Here is a 24,487-nt window from a genome sequence, read left to right on the forward strand (position 1 = left end):
TAGACTCTTGTTAGGGAAATTAAGACATGTGATTCGGTTTGGTGTTGGGCTGCAGGCCTATCAACCAGGGTTGATAAGCCTGCAAGAGGGGTTATTAATGGAGACCACCACAGTACCTTACTGACTATCCAGCAGGTATACCTCAGTTTTGAGTATACTCTTAGTGTATACATCGAGTTTACACCTCTCTTTGTATATATATATATATGTATATATATATATATATATATATATATATATATATATATATATATATATATATATATATATATATATATCCCCTGTGTATGTTATAATTATTTGGCCTGTCGAATAATCTTTACTAATATGAAAATAATATTTATCTTTGAACTAATTATATCAGAATAATTTCACTACATAATTCAACTGGGAATAACTAGTTAGAGATCATATCACATAATTATTAATTAATAACATTGATTAATATTTTGATATAAAAATTATTACATAAAACAAATTACAATCAATTATAATATATTTAAATATATAGACCACTAGAGACAGCATATAGGTATAATAGCATGAATATATTCTCTCTCACACATATATGACCTCATAAAGCAGTCACAAACAAACAAAACAGGGTACCCTATGGTACCCTGCCCACGGGGATAGGGTACCATAGGGTACCAGGGTGGTACGTGACCCCTACTCGTCATGTACGGGGGGTGGGGGGGGGGAGGGTAGTTACCTGCTGGAAGAAGGGAACCGCGGATGGGTACAGCTTGTTGGGTGACGGATGCAATCAGGCGAAGGATGACTGTCTCCTGCTGGGCACGGCTGAAGGGCTGGAGACGGGATACGAACCGGATCAGGTACTCAAGGGTGTAGCGCACCTCCTGTGGGAGCACCAGGGTGAAACATGAGTAATCTATGCCACAGTGTTACAGTGAGTACCAGTGTTACAGTGAGTACTAGTGTTACAGCGAGTACCAGTGTTACAGTGAGTACCAATGTTACAGTGAGTACCAGTGTTACAGTGAGTACCAGTGTTACAGTGAGTACCAGTGTTACAGTGAGTACCAGTGTTACAGTGAGTACCAGTGTTACAGTGAGTACCAATGTTACAGTGAGTACCAGTGTTACAGTGAGTACCAGTGTTACAGTGAGTACCAGTGTTACAGTGAGTACCAGTGTTACAGTGACTACCAGTGTTACAGTGAGTACCAGTGTTACAGTGAGTACCAATGTTACAGCGAGTACCAGTGTTACAGTGAGTACCAATGTTAGAGTGAGTACCAGTGTTACAGTGAGTACCAGTGTTACAGTGAGTACCAGTGTTACAGTGAGTACCAGTGTTACAGTGAGTACCAGTGTTACAGTGAGTACCAATGTTACAGTGAGTACCAGTGTTACAGTGAGTACCAGTGTTACAGTGAGTACCAATGTTACAGTGAGTACCAATGTTACAGTGAGTACCAGTGTTACACTGAGTTACAGACTCTACATCATCCTGCAGGAACAATAACACATTACCCAGTAAGACATAGAGAGAGAGAGAGGGTGTTAACCAAGCCGCCAGTATTGACCACTACCTTGTCCAGCTTCCTGAGGCAGACCTCTGGCTTGCTGGAGGCCAAGACGATGTAGGAGAGAGCGTCCACGTCCAACACAGGTGTCCGCAGGTGCTCAAGCCAGGTGTACATCAGACCTGCAACAGGTACACACGCTCACAGTGGGTTGTTACGTACACACACACACACAAAGACGCACATATGTACCAAGGTACACTGATTTATTACTTATAGCAAAATCTTAAGGCGGATTTTGAGATCAAGATTGGAGAGAAATGAGGAGTATATTTTCTCTTGTATAGTGTATTATACCACATACTGCGATGTATAGGAGGATGTATAGTGTATTGTACCACATACTACGATGTATAGGAGTATGTATAGTGTATTATACCACATACTGCGATGTATAGGAGGATGTATAGTGTATTGTACCCACATACTACGATGTATAGGAGTATGTATAGTGTATTGTACCACATACTACGATGTATAGGAGTATGTATAGTGTATTATACCACATACTGCGATGTATAGGAGTATGTATAGTGTATTGTACCCACATACTACGATGTATAGGAGGCTGTATAGTGTATTGTACCACATACTACGATGTATAGGAGGATGTATAGTGTATTGTACCCACATACTGCGATGTATAGGAGGATGTATAGTGTATTGTACCACATACTACGATGTATAGGAGTATGTATAGTGTATTGTACCCACATACTACGATGTATAGGAGGCTGTATAGTGTATTGTACCACATACTACGATGTATAGGAGGATGTATAGTGTATTGTACCCACATACTACGATGTATAGGAGGCTGTATAGTGTATTGTACCCACATACTACGATGTATAGGAGGCTGTATAGTGTATTGTACCCACATACTACGATGTATAGGAGGATGTATAGTGTATTGTACCACATACTACGATGTATAGGAGGATGTATAGTGTATTGTACCCACATACTACGATGTATAGGAGGATGTATAGTGTATTGTACCCACATACTACGATGTATAGGAGGCTGTATAGTGTATTGTACCACATACTACGATGTATAGGAGGATGTATAGTGTATTGTACCACATACTACGATGTATAGGAGGATGTATAGTGTATTGTACCACATACTGCGATGTATAGGAGGATGTATAGTGTATTGTACCACATACTACGATGTATAGGAGGATGTATAGTGTATTGTACCCACATACTACGATGTATAGGAGGATGTATAGTGTATTGTACCACATACTACGATGTATAGGAGGATGTATAGTGTATTGTACCCACATACTACGATGTATAGGAGGATGTATAGTGTATTGTACCACATACTACGATGTATAGGAGGATGTATAGTGTATTGTACCACATACTGCGATGTATAGGAGGATGTATAGTGTATTGTACCCACATACTACGATGTATAGGAGGATGTATAGTGTATTGTACCACATACTACGATGTATAGGAGGATGTATAGTGTATTGTACCACATACTACGATGTATAGGAGGATGTATAGTGTATTGTACCACATACTGCGATGTATAGGAGGATGTATAGTGTATTGTACCCACATACTACGATGTATAGGAGGATGTATAGTGTATTGTACCACATACTGCGATGTATAGGAGGATGTATAGTGTATTGTACCACATACTGCGATGTATAGGAGGATGTATAGTGTATTGTACCACATACTATGATGTATAGGAGACTGTATTGTGTATTGTACCACATACTATGATGTATGGAGGATGTTTAGTGTGTTCTACCACATACTGCGATGTATAGGAGGATGTATAGTGTATTGTACCACATACTATGATGTATAGGAGACTGTATTGTGTATTGTACCACATACTATGATGTATGGAGGATGTTTAGTGTGTTCTACCACATACTATGATGTATAGGAGGATGTATTGTGTATTGTAGCACCTGTATACTTACCTGTGAGCACGGACAGGTGTAAGGGACTCACCTGTGAGCACGGGCAGGTGTAGGGGCCCCACCTGTGAGCACGGGCAGGTGTAGGGACTCACCTGTGAGCACGGGCAGGTGTAGGGACTCACCTGTGAGCACGGGCAGGTGTAGGGACTCACCTGTGAGCACGGGCAGGTGTAGGGACTCACCTGTGAGCACGGGCAGGTGTAGGGACTCACCTGTGAGCACGGGCAGGTGTAGGGACTCACCTGTGAGCACGGGCAGGTGTGGGGGACTCACCTATGAGCACGTACAGGTGTAAGGGACTCACCTGTGAGCACGGGCAGGTGTAAGGGACTCACCTGTGAGCACGGGCAGGTGTAAGGGACTCACCTGTGAACACGGACAGGTGTAAGGGACTCACCTGTGAGCACGGGCAGGTGTAGGGGGCTCACCTGTGAACACGGGCAGGTGTAGGGGCTCACCTGTGAACACGGGCAGGTGTAGGGGGCTCACCTGTGAGCACGGGCAGGTGTAGGGGACTCACCTGTGAACACGGGCAGGTGTAGGGGGCTCACCTGTGAGCACAGGCAGGTTTAGGAGCTCACCTGTGAGCACGGGCAGGTGTAGGAACTCACCTCTGAGCACGGGCAGGTGTAGGGGCTCACCTGTGAGCACGGACAAGTGTAAGAACTCACCTGTGAGCACAGGCAGGTGTAGGGGCTCACCTGTGAGCACGGACAAGTGTAAGAACTCACCTGTGAGCACAGGCAGGTGTAGGGGCTCACCTGTGAGCACGGACAAGTGTAAGAACTCACCTGTGAGCACAGACAGGTGTAGGGGCTCACCTGTGAGCACGGACAAGTGTAAGAACTCACCTGTGAGCACGGGCAGGTGTAGGGACTCACCTGTGAACACGAACAGGTGTAGGGGCTCACCTGTGAACACGGGCAGGTGTAGGGGCTCACCTGTGAGCACGGGCAGGTGTAGGGGGCTCACCTGTGAGCACGGGCAGGTGTAGGGGGCTCACCTGTGAGCACGGGCAGGTGTAGGGGACTCACCTGTGAGCACGGGCAGGTGTAGGGGACTCACCTGTGAACACGGGCAGGTGTAAGGGACTCACCTGTGAGCACGGGCAGGTGTAGGGGGCTCACCTGTGAACACGGGCAGGTGTAGGGGGCTCACCTGTGAGCACGGGCAGGTGTAGGAACTCACCTGTGAACACGGGCAGGTGTAGGGGGCTCACCTGTGAGCACGGGCAGGTGTAGGAACTCACCTGTGAACACGGGCAGGTGTAGGGACTCACCTGTTAGCACGGGCAGGTGTAGGAACTCACCTGTTAGCACGAACAGGTGTAGAGGCTCACCTGTTAGCACGAACAGGTGTAGGGGACTCACCTGTTAGCACGAACAGGTGTAGGGGCTCACCTGTTAGCACGAACAGGTGTAGGGGCTCACCTGTTAGCACGAACAGGTGTAGGGGCTCACCTGTTAGCACGAACAGGTGTAGGGGACTCACCTGTTAGCACGGACAGGTGTAGGAACTCACCTGTGAGCACGGACAGGTGTAGGAGCTCACCTGTGAGCACGGGCAGGTGTAGGGGGCTCACCTGTGAGTATATAGAGGTTGGTCTCGGTGTTCAGGCGCTCCCAGGCGGACTGCTTGACGTTCAGGTCGATGCGATAGTTCTTGAGTTGCTTCTTGAAGTCGTGGTCGAGCAGCGAGTGGTCGACCAACAGCGCCTCGTATACCTCCTTCGGCAGCAGCACCTGCGGAGGCGCACACACCTGTTAGTGCCAGCACCTGTGGTGTTTGTGGTGCCACACATGTGGGATAATTACCCCGCCCCCCCCTCCCTCCGTCTTAGACCAATCCTTTGGGCAATACCCCCTCATCCTAGACCAATCCTCTCGCAATATTCCCCCCTCTCCCTGCATCCTAGACAATTTGAACAATTTGAACAATCCTAATCCTTTGAACAATTCGTGGCCATCCTGGACCAATCCTCCCTGCATCCTAGACAATTTGAACAATTTGAACAATCCTTAATCCTTTGAACAATTCGTGGCCATCCTGGACCAATCCTTGGGCAATACCCCCCTCCATCCTAGACCAATCCTTAGGGCAAAACCCCACTATCCTAGACCAATCATTTGAGCAATACCTCCTATCCTAGACCAATCCTTAGGGCAATCCCCCCCGCCCATCCTAGATCAATCCTCTCGCAATAACTCCTCTATCCTAGACCAATCCTTAGGGCAAAACCCCCCATCCTGGAGCAGTGGGTGGGGCTGCCCCACAGTGGGTGTGGGTGGTGGTGGGGGAGTACCTTGAGGTTCTCAGTGTCGGCCTGGTGTCGTAGGTCAGACTGGGAGGTCAGTTCCTGGTAGCAGGAGTTCTCCGTCAGGGGCTGGTCGGTGATGCCGTCGTCCAGCAGGTGGTCGATGCTCCTCTCTGGCAGATCTGTAAGACCATGGAACCACACGTCACATACACGTCACACATACACACACATACGTCACGCATACAGGCCCAAGCCCTTTCAGCTATCTTGGAGCCATTGTCTTTCGTCTCACACACACACACATACGTCACACATACACACAAACACGTCACACATACATACACACACATACACACACTCACGTCATACATACAGGCCCAAGCTCTTTCAGTTATCTTGGAGCCATTATTAAAGATAAAGTGTCTACACCTCAGTCCCAAGCTCATAATACCACAGTCCTTGCATGGGACTGAATATCCCCCAGGCTGTTGAAACCATGGGGCGAAGGGTCTTAATTCAAATGGACTATGTCGTATTATTATTTGTTTGAAACTAAATTGGCATGAAAAGTCTTGAAAATCCGCTTGAAAATCTGAAAAAGACCGGATTTTTACTTATTCCATTAGATTATTGAAAGACAAGTGAATTTGTTACACCAAGGGTGTTAACCTAAGGCATAACATTATGCCTTAGGTTTGTAAACAAAAATATGTAATTTGTAAAATTACAATTTTGATTGTAATTTGGTATTGTAAAATTGTAGAAAAAAATATGTTTTGCCTCACTGAGTCAAGAACTAATTTTGGATATTGCAATTTCGTGCCAATTTTATGTTTTAGGATAATTACTTGGTCAATAAACTTAAGACTACAAACACTCTACAAACACACAAACACTCTACAAACACACAAACACTCTACAAACACACAAACACACAAACACTCTACAAACACATAAACACTCTACAAACACACAAACACTCTACAAACACACAAACACTCTACAAACACACAAACACTCTACAAACACACAAACACTCTACAAACACATAAACACTCTACAAACACACAAACACTCTACAAACACACAAACACTCTACAAACACACAAACACTCTACAAACACATAAACACTCTACAAACACACAAACACTCTACAAACACACAAACACTCTACAAACACACAAACACTCTACAAACACACAAACACTAGACTGACCAGGGGTGCATGAAGGCAGGTGTGTGGGGTCCTAGACTGACCAGGGGTGCATGAAGGCAGGTGTGTGGGGTCCTAGACTGACCAGGGGTGCATAAAGGCAGGTGTGTGGGGTCCTAGACTGACCAGGGGTGCATAAAGGCAGGTGTGTGGGGTGTTTACTTAAAGGGCCACATAGGCTCAGAAATCTGTACACGAGTTGATTGGCAGTTGAGAGGCGGGACCAGAGAGCAGAAGCTCAACCTCCGCAAGCCCCTGTGAATCCGCATCCGAGAGGAAGGATGCGGGTACCCGCTGGAGAGTCTGGCGGGTACCCTTGGGGGGGACACTTCTCTAACCAGGTGTGGAGCCACAGGTGTGGAGCCACAGATGTGGAGCCACAGGTGTGGAACCACACACACACACACACATTCAGGGCATCGCCCTGTGTGTGTACTCACCTAGTTGTACTCACCTAGTTGTGTTTGCGGGGGTTGAGCTCTGGCTCTTTGGTCCCGCCTCTCAACCGTCAATCAACAGGTGTACAGATTCCTGAGCCTATCGGGCTCTGTCATATCTACACTTGAAACTGTGTATGGAGTCAGCCTCCACCACATCACTTCCTAATGCATTCCATTTGTCAACCACTCTGACACTAAAAAAGTTCTTTCTAATATCTCTGTGGCTCATTTGGGCACTCAGTTTCCACCTGTGTCCCCTTGTGCGTGTTCCCCTTGTGTTAAATAGACTGTCTTTATCTACCCTATCAATCCCCTTCAGAATCTTGAATGTGGTGATCATGTCCCCCCTAACTCTTCTGTCTTCCAGCGAAGTGAGGTTTAATTCCCGTAGTCTCTCCTCGTAGCTCATACCTCTCAGCTCGGGTACTAGTCTGGTGGCAAACCTTTGAACCTTTTCGAGTTTAGTCTTATCCTTGACTAGATATGGACTCCATGCTGGGGCTGCATACTCCAGGATTGGCCTGACATATGTGGTATACAAAGTTCTGAATGATTCTTTACACAAGTTTCTGAATGCCGTTCGTATGTTGGCCAGCCTGGCATATGCCGCTGATGTTATCCGCTTGATATGTGCTGCAGGAGACAGCACATATGTGTGTGTGTGTGTGTGTGTGTGTGTGTGTGTGTGTGTGTGTGTGTGTGTGTGTGTGTGTGTGTGTGTGTGTGTGTGTGTGTGTGTGTGTCCCCCTACCACAAAGCCCCACATGCTCTGAGTGTGGTCACCTGATTGCTCGCTGGAGAAGCTGGCGGAGAGTGCGGGAGAGCCCAGGCTCTGAGGGGCGGAGTACGACACCCGGGTCTCATGGTCGTACTGCGCCGACAGGAAGAAGGTGGTGAAGGAGGGCGTGCCCACGGTGTAGGTGATCTCCAGCGGCGCCAGCAGGTGTGGCGGGGCGGTGCTGCCCCCACACCCACACACCCGCAGCAGGCGCTCACACACCACGTACAGCAGCTGTGGGGGCGGGACAGGACGGTCACTGGCTGCTGTGGCAACGCGTTCTCGCAATTTCGTATAGTCAATATTGACTTATTAAATACGTGCATATGTGACATACTAAACATACTAGTTTACCTTGAAAAGCTTCATAGAAAACACCGACCTTACCTAACCTTCTTAGTATGTTAGGATAAGCATCTTATTGCTTCGTTATTACAATTATTACTTAACCTATACCTATAATAGGTTAAGTAATAATTGTAATTATTACTTAATATATATACAATTATTACTTAACCTATACCTATAATAGGTTAAGTAATAATTGTAATTATGAAGCAATAAGATGCTTATCTTAACATACTAAGAAGGTTAGGTAAGGTCGGTGTTCTCTATGAAGCTTTTCAAGGTAAACTAGTATGTTTAGTATGTCACATATGCACGTATTTAATAAGTCAATATTGACTGTAAGAAAATGCGAGAACGGGTTGGCTGTGGGAGGGAGGGAAGTAGTGGCTGTGGGAGGAGGGAAGTAGTGGCTGTGGGAGGGAGGGAAGTAGTGGCTGTGGGAGGGAGGGAAGTAGTGGCTGTGGGAGGGAGGGAAGTAGTGGATGTGGGAGGGAGGGAAGTAGTGGCTGTGGGAGGGAGGGAAGTAGTGGCTGTGGGAGGGAGGGAAGTAGTGGCTGTGGGAGGGAGGGAAGTAGTGGCTGTGGGAGGAGGGAAGTAGTGGCTGTGGGAGGAGGGAAGTAGTGGCTGTGGGAGGAGGGAAGTAGTGGCTGTGGGAGGGAGGGAAGTAGTGGCTGTGGGAGGAGGGAAGTAGTGGCTGTGGGAGGGAGGGAAGTAGTGGCTGTGGGAGGGAGGGAAGTAGTGGCTGTGGGAGGGAGGGAAGTAGTGGCTGTGGGAGGAGGGATAAGAGAGAGTGTGGGAGGAGGGATAAGAGAGAGTGTGGGAGGAGGGATAAGAGAGAGTGTGGGAGGAGGGATAAGAGAGAGTGTGGGAGGAGGGATAAGAGAGAGTGTGGGAGGAGGGATAAGAGAGAGTGTGGGAGAGCGTTAAAGCAACCATCACCCTACAATAATAGATCAAACAGCAACTATTTGGCCCAAGGTACCAATATGTACTTTTGTACCCTCACAAAATTTCGCTTTGTATTACTGAATTACCTCCGAATGGCAGTTTAGAATATCAGTCCATCCTCCGAATAGACAGTACACGTTTTAATACTAAATGTAATAAGTACATTCATGACTATCGTCATAGTACATAAATACACTTAATCGCCAGCATCGCACCAAAATATTGTGAATATTAGAGTTTACCTGAAAAGCTATATAGAAAACCACGACCACAGACGACCTTGGGAGTGTAGGAGGACAAGCATGTAAGTAGCATTTATTGCTTCTTTATTACAATTAGTACTTATCCTATAGCTATAATATTACAATTTTATAAAACTAATAAAACAGAACTAAAATCTTGCAATAAATTATAAAGTAACTCAGAATATTTTCAAGTTTTGTATGAAAATTCTACTGTTTAATAAAACTGGAAAAAATTCTTTATATATAAACCTTGTTTTATGTGAAATTGAACACGAAAAAATAAACCTAAAAATTAACAAAAAATTAGGAGAATATATGGGGAGGGGGTAAACGTAAGAGCACAATTAAGTGTATTTATGTACTATACAGACAGTCAGGAATGTACTTATTACATTTAGTATTGAAACTTACTGTCTATTCGGAGGAAGGGTTGTAGAAAATGGAAATGTAACCACAGAACCTAACCTAATTAGTCCGAGCTATCCTCGGTCTAATACACGGCAATCTTAGGCCTAATATGGCATATATATATATATATATATATATATATATATATATATATATATATATATATATATATATATATATATATATATATATATATATGTTCAGGATTGGTATTTAGCTTTTTTTCCCCTGCATTTTGGGGAGGTCTGAAAGTACATATTGGTACTTTCAATCAAATGTTTACGACAAGTACTGTCATTTTAGGAGGATGGTGGTGGAAGGAAGTATCTAACAAGGAGAGGGCGGGTGGGAGTAAGTGGGAGTAGTGGGGACACCTGGGGCCAGATTCACGAAGCAGTTATGCAAGCACTTACGAACCTGGGGCCAGATTCACGAAGCAGTTACGCGAGCACTTACGAATGTGTACATCTTTCCTCAATCTTTGACGGCTTTGGTTACATTTATTAAACAGTTTACAAGCATGAAAACTTGCCAATCAACTGTTGTTATTGTTATAAACAGCCTCCTGGTGCTTCGGAGCTCATTAACTGTTTAATAATTGTAAACAAAGCCGCCAGAGATGGAGAAAAGATGTTCAGGTTCGTAAGTGCTTGCGTAATTTCTTGGTGAATGTGGCCCCAAGACAGTATACCCACCTTGGGGATGTTCTTGAGAGTGCGTGCCTCGTAGCCGTGGAGGACGGTACGCTGCCGGTGGAGGTACTGCTGCAGGGTGAACTCCTGGTTCCTCTTCTCCTTCAGGAACTCCCTGTGGAGGCGGGGCGTCGGGTCAGTGCGACCATCACTGTGTAGGGCTATGGTCCTTGTGGAGGGGGGGGGGGGGCAACTGTCTCTGTCACCCCCCTTCCTTCCACGTCTGGTGTCAGCATCCTATGCCCCCCCCCCACGTCTGGTGTCAGCTTCCTATGCTAACCCCACACGCCCACTCCCCCCCCCCCCACACGTCTGGTGTCAGCATCTTATGCTAACCCCACACGCCCACTCCCCCCCCCCACACGTCTGGTGTCAGCATCCTATGCCCCCCGGTCTTGGAGATTGGTCCTGTCCTACTGTAGTATCTTGCCGTCATTCTCTGTCTATAGTCCTCCCCTTGGGGGCCGTATTGTCTTAAACACTGACTCAACCATCTCCTCAACATTACTCAGGCGGTTGCAACCCGGACTCGCACTTTCGTATAGTCAATATTGACTTATTAAATACGTGCATATGTGACATACTAAACATACTAGTTTACCTTGAAAAGCTTCATAGAAAACACCGATCTTACCTAACCTTCTTAGTATGTTAAGATAAGCATCTTATTGCTTCGTAATTACAATTATTAATTAACCTATTATAGGTATAGGTTAAGTAATAATTGTAATTAAGAAGCAATAAGATGCTTGTCTTAACATACTAAGAAGGTTAGGGAAGGTCGGTGTTTTCTATGAAGCTTTTCAAGGTAAACTAGTATGTTTAGTATGTCACAAATGCACATATTTAATAAGTCAATATTGACTGTAAGAAAGTGCGAGAGCGGGTTGCTCAGGCACAGTGTGGGTTATAGGTGTGACTCTTATAGCCTCCCACATGGCCTCTTAACACTCCCATGTTACTCTCCCACTCTGACTCACCTCACAGGCTACTCAGTACTCTCCCCTGTCCCCCGGTATTCTATACCCCAACCAGTCTCTTATAGGCAAGTGTCAAGCGCTCTCCGGTAGTCAAGAAATATGCAGTCTACCCATCCACTTTTTTGTCTGCCACGCTTCGCTTCACCCTGGACGTCTTATCAAGGGTCAAGAGGTGACGATAAGGCTCACCATCTTTCTTATGTGTGAGGGTCTTGTCATTAGATAGCATTGTTTAGCGTGGGGACACATTGAAGTTTGGTTGGTAGTAACAGACTTTTAATTTCATCAGTCCTGTTTTGTTCTCATAGACAACTAAGATTATATGAACACATAATACACATTATGTGAACCTCACCAGTGGAGGTTCACCCTGATTTTCGCTCCAAATAGCTACAGATATAACCTCCGATATAATTCGTATTAATGATTTTTGGGGTTTGGTTCGTGAGCCTATTATGGTCTCTAGTCATTGCCAGTACACTCGCAGGATGGGTATGGAGTCAACTACCACACGCAAGACGGGTATGGGGTGCATAATAAGTGAACAACACAAAAAAGCTAACAACTCTAAGATAAACCTCACCAGTCTGTTCCGAGCATTGCTCTCTGCTCGGAACACACTGGGGACACAGGTGGAAATTTAGTACCCAAATGAGCCATAGAGACGTTAGAAAGAATTTTTTCAGTGTCAGAGAAGTAGACAAATGGAATGTATTAGGCAGTGATGTGGTGGAGGCTGACTCCATACACAGTTTCAAGTGTAGATATGATAGAGCCCAATAGGCTCAGGAACCTGAACATTAGTTGATTGACAGTTGAGAGGCGGGACCAAAGAACCAGAGCTCAACCCCCCGCAAACACAACTAGGTAAGAACCAGGTAAGTACACAGGAAGAGGAATAAACTGCTGTAGACTCAATAGAAGTGAAGGAATACCGTAGTCTACCCTATCGCCCACCTGCTACCCAAGATAGAAAACTTGGGTAGGACAGACTGTTCTATAGTCCACCTGTTGCAGAAGACGTAGAGCTGGGGGAGAATAAACTGCTCGAACTCCTGCACCACCTGGATCTGATTGGTGGTCTGGACGGCATTAGGTCGTTTGAGTCGCACGTATCGGATGGCGTCGTTGGCCCTCACCCTGAGAGCGTAGACCAGGTAACAGGCGATCAGCACCCCTGTCCTGCCCAGACCTGTAGGGGGTAGAAGAAGGAGTGAAAGGCGTTTAGCTGCAGCAGGTAGTGAAGAATAGCCAATAACTCTTCTGACTGGATGGTACAGCGACGGTCTCGCTTCATGCAGGTCGGGGTTCAATCCCCGACCGTCCACAAGTGGTTGGGCACCATTCCTTCCCTCCGTTCCCATCCCCAAACCCCTATCCTGATCCCTTCCAAGTGCTATATAGTCGTAATGGCTAAACGCTTTCCTCTGATAATTCTCTCCCTCTTCTTGTTGATACGGTTAGTGGTAGTGGAGGGAGGGGGGGGGGGGGGTAGTTTACTGCTGGTGGTGGATGGTGATGTTGGTGGTTACTGGTAGTTACCAGTAAGGTTATTATCACAAAGTTCTGAGCTCCTGTGACTGTTTAGCACTTGACAGAAATGTGAGGACCAGGAGCTGGGATCTGAGGACCAGGAGCTGGGATCTGAGAACGGGATGAAGAAATGAAGTGCCCAACTACTTGAACCATCGGGGGATCGAACCGGGATCGACCTAATTGTAAGAAACAAGGTGGCCTTCACTCCACCAACCAGTCCTGGTGGAAGGACTGACGGTCTCAGGTAACAGCAGCAGCAGCAGCAGTGGTGGTGGTGAGTGCTGGTAGCCAATTACGAGTGATAATTATGAGGTACTAATCAATACAACACACAGGCAAGACCGTCCAGCAAGGAGCCCGCCCCCCACACTGCTCCTCCGCAAGCCCCCCTCCCCCCTCCCCCCCTCTGTACTTCACTACACAAAACACTTTTTGATTTAGTTTCAAATTAAAACAGAGGTTCTCAACCAGGGGGGGAAGGGGGGAATTTCTCCCCCATAAGGAGGGAGGGGGGGGGAGGGAATTTAGGGTTTCAGTGGGGTGGGGGGGGGGAAATTTGAGACCAAAGTCTTAAACTTAAGTTTTAAAATCCATTATTTTCTATTACTATTAAATTTATAAAACTACTGCGAAACTATATTAAAGTAAATGTATGCATATTGTAGAAAAAAAATCAATATTATATCCATATTTTTGGGAGAAAATGCAACATTTGAGTCATAAAATCTTGGAAAGAAGGTGGAATGAGATTTTGCCATGAGGTGAAAAGGGCGCTGTTTGTGCTTGTTCTACTTCCTCCTGATCTACAACATGTTTAATTTTTTCAAATTTTGCCCCGAGGGGCGAGTTTATTGGGCAGCGCCACTCATCCTGTGAGTGGACACACCGCCATAGTGACAGTATTGGGCAGCGTCACTCATCCTGTGAGTGGTCACACCGCCATAGTGACAGTATTGGGCAGCGCCACTCATCCTGTGAGTGGACACACCGCCATAGTGACAGTATTGGGCAGCGCCACTCATCCTGTGAGTGGACACACCGCCATAGTGACAGTATTGGGCAGCGTCACTCATCCTGTGAGTGGTCACACCGCCATAGTGACAGTATTGGGCAGCGCCACTCATCCTGTGAGTGGACACACCGCCATAGTGACAGTATTGGGCAGCGCCACTCATCCTGTGAGTGGACACACCGCCATAGTGACAGTATTGGGCAGCGTCACTCATCCTGTGAGTGGTCACACCGTCATAGTGACAGTATTGGGCAGCGCCACTCATCCTGTGAGTGGACACACCGCCATAGTGACAGTATTGGGCAGCGCCAGTCATCCTGTGAGTGGACACACCGCCATAGTGACAGTATTGGGCAGCGCCACTCATCCTGTGAGTGGACACACCGCCATAGTGACAGTATTGGGCAGCGCCACTCATCCTGTGAGTGGACACACCGCCATAGTGACAGTATTGGGCAGCGTCACTCATCCTGTGAGTGGACACACCGCCATAGTGACAGTATTGGGCAGCGCCACTCATCCTGTGAGTGGACACACCGCCATAGTGACAGTATTGGGCAGCGCCACTCATCCTGTGAGTGGACACACCGCCATAGTGACAGTATTGGGCAGCGTCACTCATCCTGTGAGTGGACACACCGCCATAGTGACAGTATTGGGCAGCGCCACTCATCCTGTGAGTGGACACACCGCCATAGTGACAGTATTGGGCAGCGCCACTCATCCTGTGAGTGGACACACCGCCATAGTGACAGTATTGGGCAGCGCCAGTCATCCTGTGAGTGGACACACCGCCATAGTGACAGTATTGGGCAGCGCCACTCATCCTGTGAGTGGACACACCACCATAGTGACAGTATTGGGCAGCGCCACTCATCCTGTGAGTGGACACACCGCCATAGTGACAGTATTGGGCAGCGCCACTCATCCTGTGAGTGGACACACGGCCATAGTGACAGTATTGGGCAGCGCCACTCATCCTGTGAGTGGACACACCGCTATAGTGACAGTATTGGGCAGCGCCACTCATCCTGTGAGTGGACACACCGCCATAGTGACAGTATTGGGCAGCGCCACTCATCCTGTGAGTGGACACACCGCTATAGTGACAGTATTGGGCAGCGCCACTCATCCTGTGAGTGGACACACCGCCATAGTGACAGTATTGGGCAGCGCCACTCATCCTGTGGGTGGACACACCGCCATAGTGACAGTATTGGGCAGCGTCACTCATCCTGTGAGTGAACACACCGCCATAGTGACAGTATTGGGCAGCGTCACTCATCCTGTGAGTGGACACACCGCCATAGTGACAGTATTGGGCAGCGCCACTCATCCTGTGAGTGGACACACCGCCATAGTGACAGTATTGGGCAGCGCCACTCATCCTGTGAGTGGACACACCGCCATAGCAGCATGTTCTACACTCCCCAATAGGAAGAAAACCCGCTGGGTTGTTCATCCTGTCACTTGTACCCAGACACAGCTGGGACTGGCTTAACTGTCTCAAGTGAACAGCTCACGTTGTACCGTATACCAAGGAATCATCCCCAGTGTTGCGATGTTCGGTCGTTCTTCGCGGCTTTCTCCTACAGTGTGGAGCTCACTGGCCACAACCCACAACCCACAAGTTGTTGAGGTCGTTGGCTTCTACGTCCGTACGTTCCGTCCAATCCAATTATCCGTTCGTTTCGTTCCATCATTCATTCGTTTTGTCGTCCAATTTTCTGTCCATTCATCCGATTACGACTCTTACGACTGCTCGAATCTAGATTCCAGTTACATGAAGGGTGTGTGAACGAATCTTGACTCATCTTCCGACAAGGGACACAACCCAACAAGTAGACGTGATTGACCCCTAGCCCGAGGTCACGGGATTACGTCATGTGCCACCTTAGAGGGGTCAAAGGTCACACACATATCAGGAGGTCACTGATATCACCTATCAGGCAGTAAGGGGTTAACAGGTCACACATCACATGAGCTATATATACAGATATCGTAAGATATCAAGTAGTTAGGCCGCGAGCCACGCATTAAAGGAGGTCAGGTCAGGTCAGGAATCACGGGTCAGGGTTCAGATATAATGAGATCACGAGTCATTTTGCTTCATACATCGAACTGTATCGATGTATCGATACATTTGAACGATAAATAAAAATCTAATGACCAAACCACACATCAGAAGACAAGGAGACGACGACGACGTTTCGGTCCGTCTTAAATCATTATCACGTCGGGCGTGTGCGGACTTAATAATGTTTCCAAGACGGTCCGAAACGTCGCCGTTTCAACATCTTCTGATATTGTGGTCATCATATCTTCAGCCACGTTAGTGTGACTCAGCGCCTATCAAACTCTGGATATCGATAAACGATAACTTGAAGACTCGGTAAGTAATCCCAGCAGTGTCAAGGAACAGCGTCGAGAGGTCAACCACAGTGCCGGAAGGTCAGCCACAGCGCCGGAAGGTCAACCACAGTGCCGGGAGGTCAACCACAGCGCCGGAAGGTCAACCACAGTGCCGGGAGGTCAACCACAGTGCCGGGAGGTCAACCACAGCGTCGAGAGGTCAACCACAGTGCCGGAAGGTCAGTCACAGCGCCGGAAGGTCAACCACAGTGCCGGGAGGTCAACCACAGCGCCGGAAGGTCAGTCACAGCGTCGAGAGGTCAACCACAGTGCCGGAAGGTCAGTCACAGCGCCGGAAGGTCAACCACAGTGCCGGGAGGTCAACCACAGCGCCGGAAGGTCAGTCACAGCGCCGGGAGGTCAACCACAGCGCCGGAAGGTCAGTCACAGCGCCGGAAGGTCAACCACAGCGCCGGGAGGTCAACCACAGCGCCGGAAGGTCAGTCACAGCGCCGGAAGGTCAACCACAGCGCCGGGAGGTCAACCACAGCGCCGGGAGGTCAACCACAGCGCCGGGAGGTCAACCACAGCGCCGGGAGGTCAACCACAGCGCCGGAAGGTCAACCACAGCGCCGGGAGGTCAACCACAGCGCCGGAAGGTCAACCACAGCGCCGGGAGGTCAACCACAGCGCCGGAAGGTCAGCCACAGCGCCGGAAGGTCAGCCACAGCGCCGGGAGGTCAACCACAGCGCCGGAAGGTCAACCACAGCGCCGGAAGGTCAACCACAGCGCCGGAAGGTCAACCACAGCGCCGGGAGGTCAACCACAGCGCCGGAAGGTCAACCACAGCGCCGGGAGGTCAACCACAGCGCCGGAAGGTCAACCACAGCGCCGGGAGGTCAGCCACAGCGCCGGGAGGTCAGCCACAGCGCCGGGAGGTCAGCCACAGCGCCGGGAGGTCAACCACAGCGCCGGGAGGTCAGCCACAGCGCCGGGAGGTCAACCACAGCGCCGGAAGGTCAACCACAGCGCCGGGAGGTCAACCACAGCGCCGGAAGGTCAACCACAGCGCCGGGAGGTCAGCCACAGCGCCGGGAGGTCAGTCACAGCGCCGGGAGGTCAGCCACAGCGCCGGGAGGTCAACCACAGCGCCGGGAGGTCAGCCACAGCGCCGGGAGGTCAACCACAGCGCCGGGAGGTCAGCCACAGCGCCGGGAGGTCAGCCACAGCGCCGGGAGGTCATCCACAGCGCCGGGAGGTCAGCCACAGCGCCGGGAGGTCAACCACAGCGCCGGGAGGTCAACCACAGCGCCGGGAGGTCAGCCACAGCGCCGGGAGGTCAACCACAGCGCCGGGAGGTCAGCCACAGCGCCGGGAGGTCAACCACAGCGCCGGGAGGTCAACCACAGCGCCGGGAGGTCAACCACAGCGCCGGAAGGTCAACCACAGCGCCGGGAGGTCAGCCACAGCGCCGGGAGGTCAACCACAGCGCCGGGAGGTCAGCCACAGCGCCGGGAGGTCAACCACAGCGCCGGGAGGTCAACCACAGCGCCGGGAGGTCAACCACAGCGCCGGGAGGTCAGCGACAGCGCCGGGAGGTCAACCACAGCGCCGGGAGGTCAGCCACAGCGCCGGGAGGTCAACCACAGCGCCGGGAGGTCAACCACAGCGCCGGGAGGTCAGCCACAGCGCCGGGAGGTCAACCACAGCGCCGGGAGGTCAGCCACAGCGCCGGGAGGTCAACCACAGCGCCGGGAGGTCAGCCACAGCGCCGGGAGGTCAACCACAGCGCCGGGAGGTCAACCACAGCGCCGGGAGGTCAACCACAGCGCCGGGAGGTCAACCACAGCGCCGGGAGGTCAACCACAGCGCCGGGAGGTCAACCACAGCGCCGGCAATAACGCCTTTAGCGTGGCGGGAACAATGAGAGACACAGACCAAACAGTAGAGGAGAGATTACACACACGGAATATCAACACGGACTCTAATTTCAGTATATTTGTAAGTTGATAGAGCACCCACTTTGTTGGTGGAGACACGGTGAAGCGTTAGTATTGACCTGCGTGTAGAGTAGTGACCTGCGTGCAGTGACCTGCGTGTAGAGTACTGACCTGCGTGTAGAGTAGTGACCTGCGTGTAGAGTATTGACCTGCGTGTAGTGACCTGCGTGTAGAGTGGTGACCTGCGTGTAGTGACCTGCGTGTAGAGTGGTGACCTGCGTGTAGAGTAGTGACCTGCGTGTAGAGTAGTGACCTGCGTGTAGAGTAGTGACCTGGGTGTAGAGTACTGACCTGCGTGTAGAGTAGTGACCTGCGTGTAGAGTATTGACCTGCGTGTAGAGTAGTGGCCTGCGTGTAGAGTAGTGACCTGGGTGTAGTGACCTGCGTGTAGAGTACTGACCTGCGTGTAGAGTAGTGACCTGCGTGTAGAGTATTGACCTGCGTGTAGTGACCTGCGTGTAGAGTGGTGACCTGCGTGTAGTGACCTGCGTGTAGAGTGGTGACCTGCGTGTAGAGTAGTGACCTGCGTGTAGAGTAGTGACCTGCGTGTAGAGTAGTGACCTGGGTGTAGAGTACTGACCTGCGTGTAGAGTAGTGACCTGCGTGTAGAGTATTGACCTGCGTGTAGAGTAGTGACCTGCGTGTAGAGTAGTGACCTGGGTGTAGTGACCTGCGTGTAGAGTACTCACCTGCGTGTAGAGTAGTGACCTGCGTGTAGAGTAGTGACCTGCGTGTAGTGACCTGCGTGTAGAGTAGTGACCTGCGTGTAGAGTAGTGACCTGCGTGTAGAGTACTGACCTGCGTGTAGAGAACTGACCTGCGTGTAGAGTACTGACCTGCGTGTAGTGACCTGCGTGTAGAGTAGTGACCTGCGTGTAGTGACCTGCGTGTAGAGTACTCACCTGCGTGTAGAGTAGTGACCTGCGTGTAGAGTAGTGACCTGCGTGTAGTGACCTGCGTGTAGAGTAGTGACCTGCGTGTAGAGTAGTGACCTGCGTGTAGAGTAGTGACCTGCGTGTAGAGTAGTGACCTGCGTGTAGAGTACTGACCTGCGTGTAGTGACCTGCGTGTAGAGTAGTGACCTGCGTGTAGTGACCTGCGTGTAGAGTACTGACCTGCGTGTAGAGTACTGACCTGCGTGTAGAGTACTGACCTGCGTGTAGAGTAGTGACCTGCGTGTAGTGACCTGCGTGTAGAGTACTGACCTGCGTGTAGAGTACTGACCTGCGTGTAGAGAACTGACCTGCGTGTAGAGTAGTGACCTGCGTGTAGAGAACTGACCTGCGTGTAGAGTAGTGACCTGCGTGTAGAGAACTGACCTGCGTGTAGAGTAGTGACCTGCGTGTAGAGTAGTGACCTGCGTGTAGAGTAGTGACCTGCGTGTAGAGAACTGACCTGCGTGTAGAGTACTGACCTGCGTGTAGAGTAGTGACCTGCGTGTAGAGTACTGACCTGCGTGTAGAGTACTGACCTGCGTGTAGAGTAGTGACCTGCGTGTAGAGTAGTGACCTGCGTGTAGAGTACTGACCTGCGTGTAGAGAACTGACCTGCGTGTAGAGTACTGACCTGCGTGTAGAGTAGTGACCTGCGTGTAGAGTACTGACCTGCGTGTAGAGTAGTGACCTGCGTGTAGAGTACTGACCTGCGTGTAGAGTACTGACCTGCGTGTAGAGAACTGACCTGCGTGTAGTGACCTGCGTGTAGTGACCTGCGTGTAGAGTAGTGACCTGCGTGTAGAGTACTGACCTGCGTGTAGAGTAGTGACCTGCGTGTAGAGTAGTGACCTGCGTGTAGAGTACTGACCTGCGTGTAGAGAACTGACCTGCGTGTAGAGTACTGACCTGCGAGTAGAGTAGTGACCTGCGTGTAGAGTACTGACCTGCGTGTAGAGTAGTGACCTGCGTGTAGAGTACTGACCTGCGTGTAGAGTACTGACCTGCGTGTAGAGTAGTGACCTGCGTGTAGAGTGTTGACCTGCGTGTAGTGACCTGCGTGTAGTGACCTGCGTGTAGTGACCTGCGTGTAGTGACCTGCGTGTGGAGTAGTGACCTGCGTGTAGAGTACTGACCTGCGTGACAGTGGACGGCGACCTTGCCCTCAGAGAGGGAGAAGGCCATGACCTTCACCATGTCCAACAAGCCGCCCTGGGTCGGCTCCCCGTAGTCCTTCAGTCCGAAGTTGTAGTAGAAGACTGTAAAGATATGAAGCCGTGATTAGCCACGGTGGAGCCACCACACTCACTCACAACCACGGTGGAGCCACCACACTCACTCACAACCACGGTGGAGCCACCACACTCACTCACAACCCCGGTGGAGCCACCACACTCACTCACAACCACGGTGGAGCCACCACACTCACTCACAACCCCGGTGGAGCCACCACACTCACTCACAACCACGGTGGAGCCACCACACTCACTCACAACCCCGGTGGAGCCACCACACTCACTCACAACCACGGTGGAGCCACCACACTCACTCACAACCCCGGTGGAGCCACCACACTCACTCACAACCACGGTGGAGCCACCACACTCACTCACAACCACGGTGGAGCCACCACACCCACGGTGGAGCCTCCACACCCACGGTGGAGCCTCCACACCCACGGTGGAGCCTCCACACCCACGGTGGAGCCACCACACTCACTCACAACCACGGTGGAGCCACCACACTCACTCACAACCACGGTGGAGCCACCACACTCACTCACAACCACGGTGGAGCCACCACACTCACTCACAACCACGGTGGAGCCACCACACTCACTCACAACCCCGGTGGAGCCACCACACTCACTCACAACCACGGTGGAGCCACCACACTCACTCACAACCCCGGTGGAGCCACCACACTCACTCACAACCACGGTGGAGCCACCACACCCACGGTGGAGCCTCCACACCCACGGTGGAGCCTCCACACCCACGGTGGAGCCTCCACACCCACGGTGGAGCCACCACACCCACGGTGGAGCCACCACACCCACGGTGTAGCCACCACACTCACAACCACGGTGTTCACGTGGTTGTGAGGCTACAATGATAATTAATTAATTGTAACATCATAAACAAAGTCCGGAAGGCCTATACATATCTGCATGTATGTATCAGTCCTGACACGTGTCTACAGTGTATCAGCACATGTATTACTCATGTGCTGATGGTTCAGATATAATAAGAGAAAGGGAGGTGACGCTGAGTAAAATGAGACTCACGTCCCTAAAAGACTACTGTTACTTTACCAACCACGGTTACAACCAATGATAAGACTGCTGTTAATTGAACAATAATATAACCGGTAATATTAACACTGAAAGCCACAGTGAGAAAAAATACGTAAATGAAGAAATTAGGACAAAACACGGAGATGGCGCCAATAAAGAGGCGGCCAAGTCAAGCACAGGTATAAACAGGAAAAAAAATAAAATTGAGAATATTTGCAAATACTGTACACATGGGAATTTGCAAATATGGATCCAAAGGCGAAAAAAATGGGCTTTTATGCATCTTCGACGATACAGGAAAATGTTTGAGTGGGTTATATGCCGTTTTGGAACAGAGGTGTAGATACTTCCACCCTAAACTGTGCATATTTTCAATTAATTATTTTTTTTTAGAATCTTCAATGTCCCGAATTCCACGTGACAAGTACACAACGTTATAGACAGGAAGAGCAGTATGATATTACTGAAAATGTTTTAGAGGCAAGGATAAAGAGAGTAGAACATATAAGAGAGAGGCACAGACAGGTAGAATTATTGCTGAATTACAGAGGGGGGAAGGGAGGGAGATATTTACAAGACTGGAATACAAGTCATCAACAAGCACACAGGTACTACACCACACAACACCCGCACTACTACCAACACTGGACGAAACACTACCAAAACAACACACCTGGACCTGGCTGGAGTAGGGGGGAGAACTACCAAAGCCCACCAGAAGTGACACGCAATATGGGAAATCATTCATGTTTGCAAACATACAAGGCCTAAAGTCAAAATCAAGAAACAAAGTTCATAAATGGCCATCTAATAGAATCGAACTCAATATTTAGTGCATTTACAGAAACCCACACAAAAGATTACATGGATAGTGAAATCTGGATCCCAAATTATAATCTATATAGATGTGAGTAATTAAGTCATGTGGAGGAGTAGGTCTGTATATTAATGAGGAACTGGCATGCGCAGAGCTCCTGAACTCGACCAATGAGGTGGTAGATGTATTGTACTTGGAATCAAGGTAGAAAATATACATCTAATTATTATTCTAATATACAAACCGCCAGATGCAACAGTTGAGGAATTAATAGAGCAGATACACAAAATAGAGACTATCCTTGATAACCTAGCAAACCCAGTACCAGATATTATCTTCCTTGGGGACTTCAATCTACCCATTTTAAAATGGAGAATTGTAAACAATGACATTTTAGCAGGAAATCAACTTTGAAATAACCAACCACAGGTCAGAGAACTACAGAGATTCGGTGACAAATTCTCGGTCTATCAGCAGATTACAGAACCAACTAGGAACGAAAACACGCTGGACCTGATATTCTCAAACAATGATGAGCTAATCAGAGACATTACTGTCTCAGACACTACATACTCAGACCACAAGCCTACTGAAGTGCAAACTAACAATAATAACGGTAATAGGGCCAAGAGAATCAACAAGTGAGAAGGGTTATTCAATCAATTCAATTTCAACAATAAGAGGATCGACTGGGAACAAACAAATATAGACCTTGCAAACATTCAATGGGAGACGGTTTTAAGCGACAAGAGTCCTACACAGGGAATAGCTCAACTGACAGCTGAAGCATACAAGGTCTGCTTGAAGCACGTGCCTGTGAGGAGGGCCAGCAGCACATGCTTGTGCCTGTGACTACAAGCGTGGCTGCAAGCGTGACTACAAGCGTGGCATGTGTAGCCACACACACACACACACGCCAACCACACCAGATTTACAACCACCACACTACAGTTGCAAGACGTATGTGAGCACGTGTGGTAAACCAGCTCCCCCAGGGCACGTGTGGTAAACCAGCTCCCCCAGGGCACGTGTGGTATACCAGCTTCCCCGGAGCCTGCATAGTATACCTGGAGCCGTGAGCCTGTATAGTATACTGTGTAAGGAAGGGCCTTGGGTGGGTGTGGCAGGCGTGCGGCCTCGTAGTTAATCCTGGTGATATATCACATAATTCTCCCTTATTACCTCAGGTGTCCGTCCGGCGAGTGTGTGTGTGTGTGTGTGTTTGATCCGTCCACAAGCACCTCCTCGCACAGGCGCCCACATGCTAGCAGGCACACACACACACACACACACACACACACACACACACACACACACACACACACACACACACACACACACACACACACACACACACACACACACACAGCATCAACATGGATTCAGGGATGGCAGGTCCTGCCTCACAGGGTTACTTGAATTCTACGACCAGGCAACAAAAATAAGGCAAGAAAGAGAAGGGTGGGCAGACTGCATATTTTTGGATTGTCAGAAAGCCTTTGACACAGTGCCACACAAGAGGCTAGTGAAAAAACTGGAGATGCAGGCTGGAGTGAAAGGGAAGGTACTCCGTTGGATACAGGAGTACCTAAGTAACAGGAAACAACGAGTCAGTGTGAGGGGTGAGGTCTCAGATTGGCGAGACGTTACGAGTGGAGTACCGCAGGGGTCAGTCCTTGGACCTATACTGTTTCTGATATATGTAAATGATCTTCCAG

General features: G+C 49.3%; 1 protein-coding gene across 1 annotated transcript in view; it reads right to left on the reverse strand.

Annotated features, from left to right (window-relative positions):
* LOC123767986 (protein tyrosine phosphatase domain-containing protein 1) overlaps window positions 1-24,487 on the reverse strand; it is a 75,689-nt gene that overhangs the window by 10,706 nt on the left and 40,496 nt on the right. Inside the window, exons 5-12 of the mRNA XM_069306706.1 lie at window positions 20,793-20,915; window positions 12,832-13,015; window positions 10,847-10,958; window positions 8,208-8,436; window positions 5,816-5,949; window positions 5,096-5,255; window positions 1,557-1,672; window positions 713-860 (exon numbers count right to left, since the gene is read on the reverse strand). Of these exons, the coding sequence (XP_069162807.1) occupies window positions 713-860; window positions 1,557-1,672; window positions 5,096-5,255; window positions 5,816-5,949; window positions 8,208-8,436; window positions 10,847-10,958; window positions 12,832-13,015; window positions 20,793-20,915 (1,206 nt within the window). The remainder of the gene's footprint in view (window positions 1-712; window positions 861-1,556; window positions 1,673-5,095; window positions 5,256-5,815; window positions 5,950-8,207; window positions 8,437-10,846; window positions 10,959-12,831; window positions 13,016-20,792; window positions 20,916-24,487) is intronic.

Source organism: Procambarus clarkii, chromosome 58, assembly GCF_040958095.1.
Source record: "Procambarus clarkii isolate CNS0578487 chromosome 58, FALCON_Pclarkii_2.0, whole genome shotgun sequence".
NCBI lineage: Eukaryota > Metazoa > Arthropoda > Malacostraca > Decapoda > Cambaridae > Procambarus > Procambarus clarkii.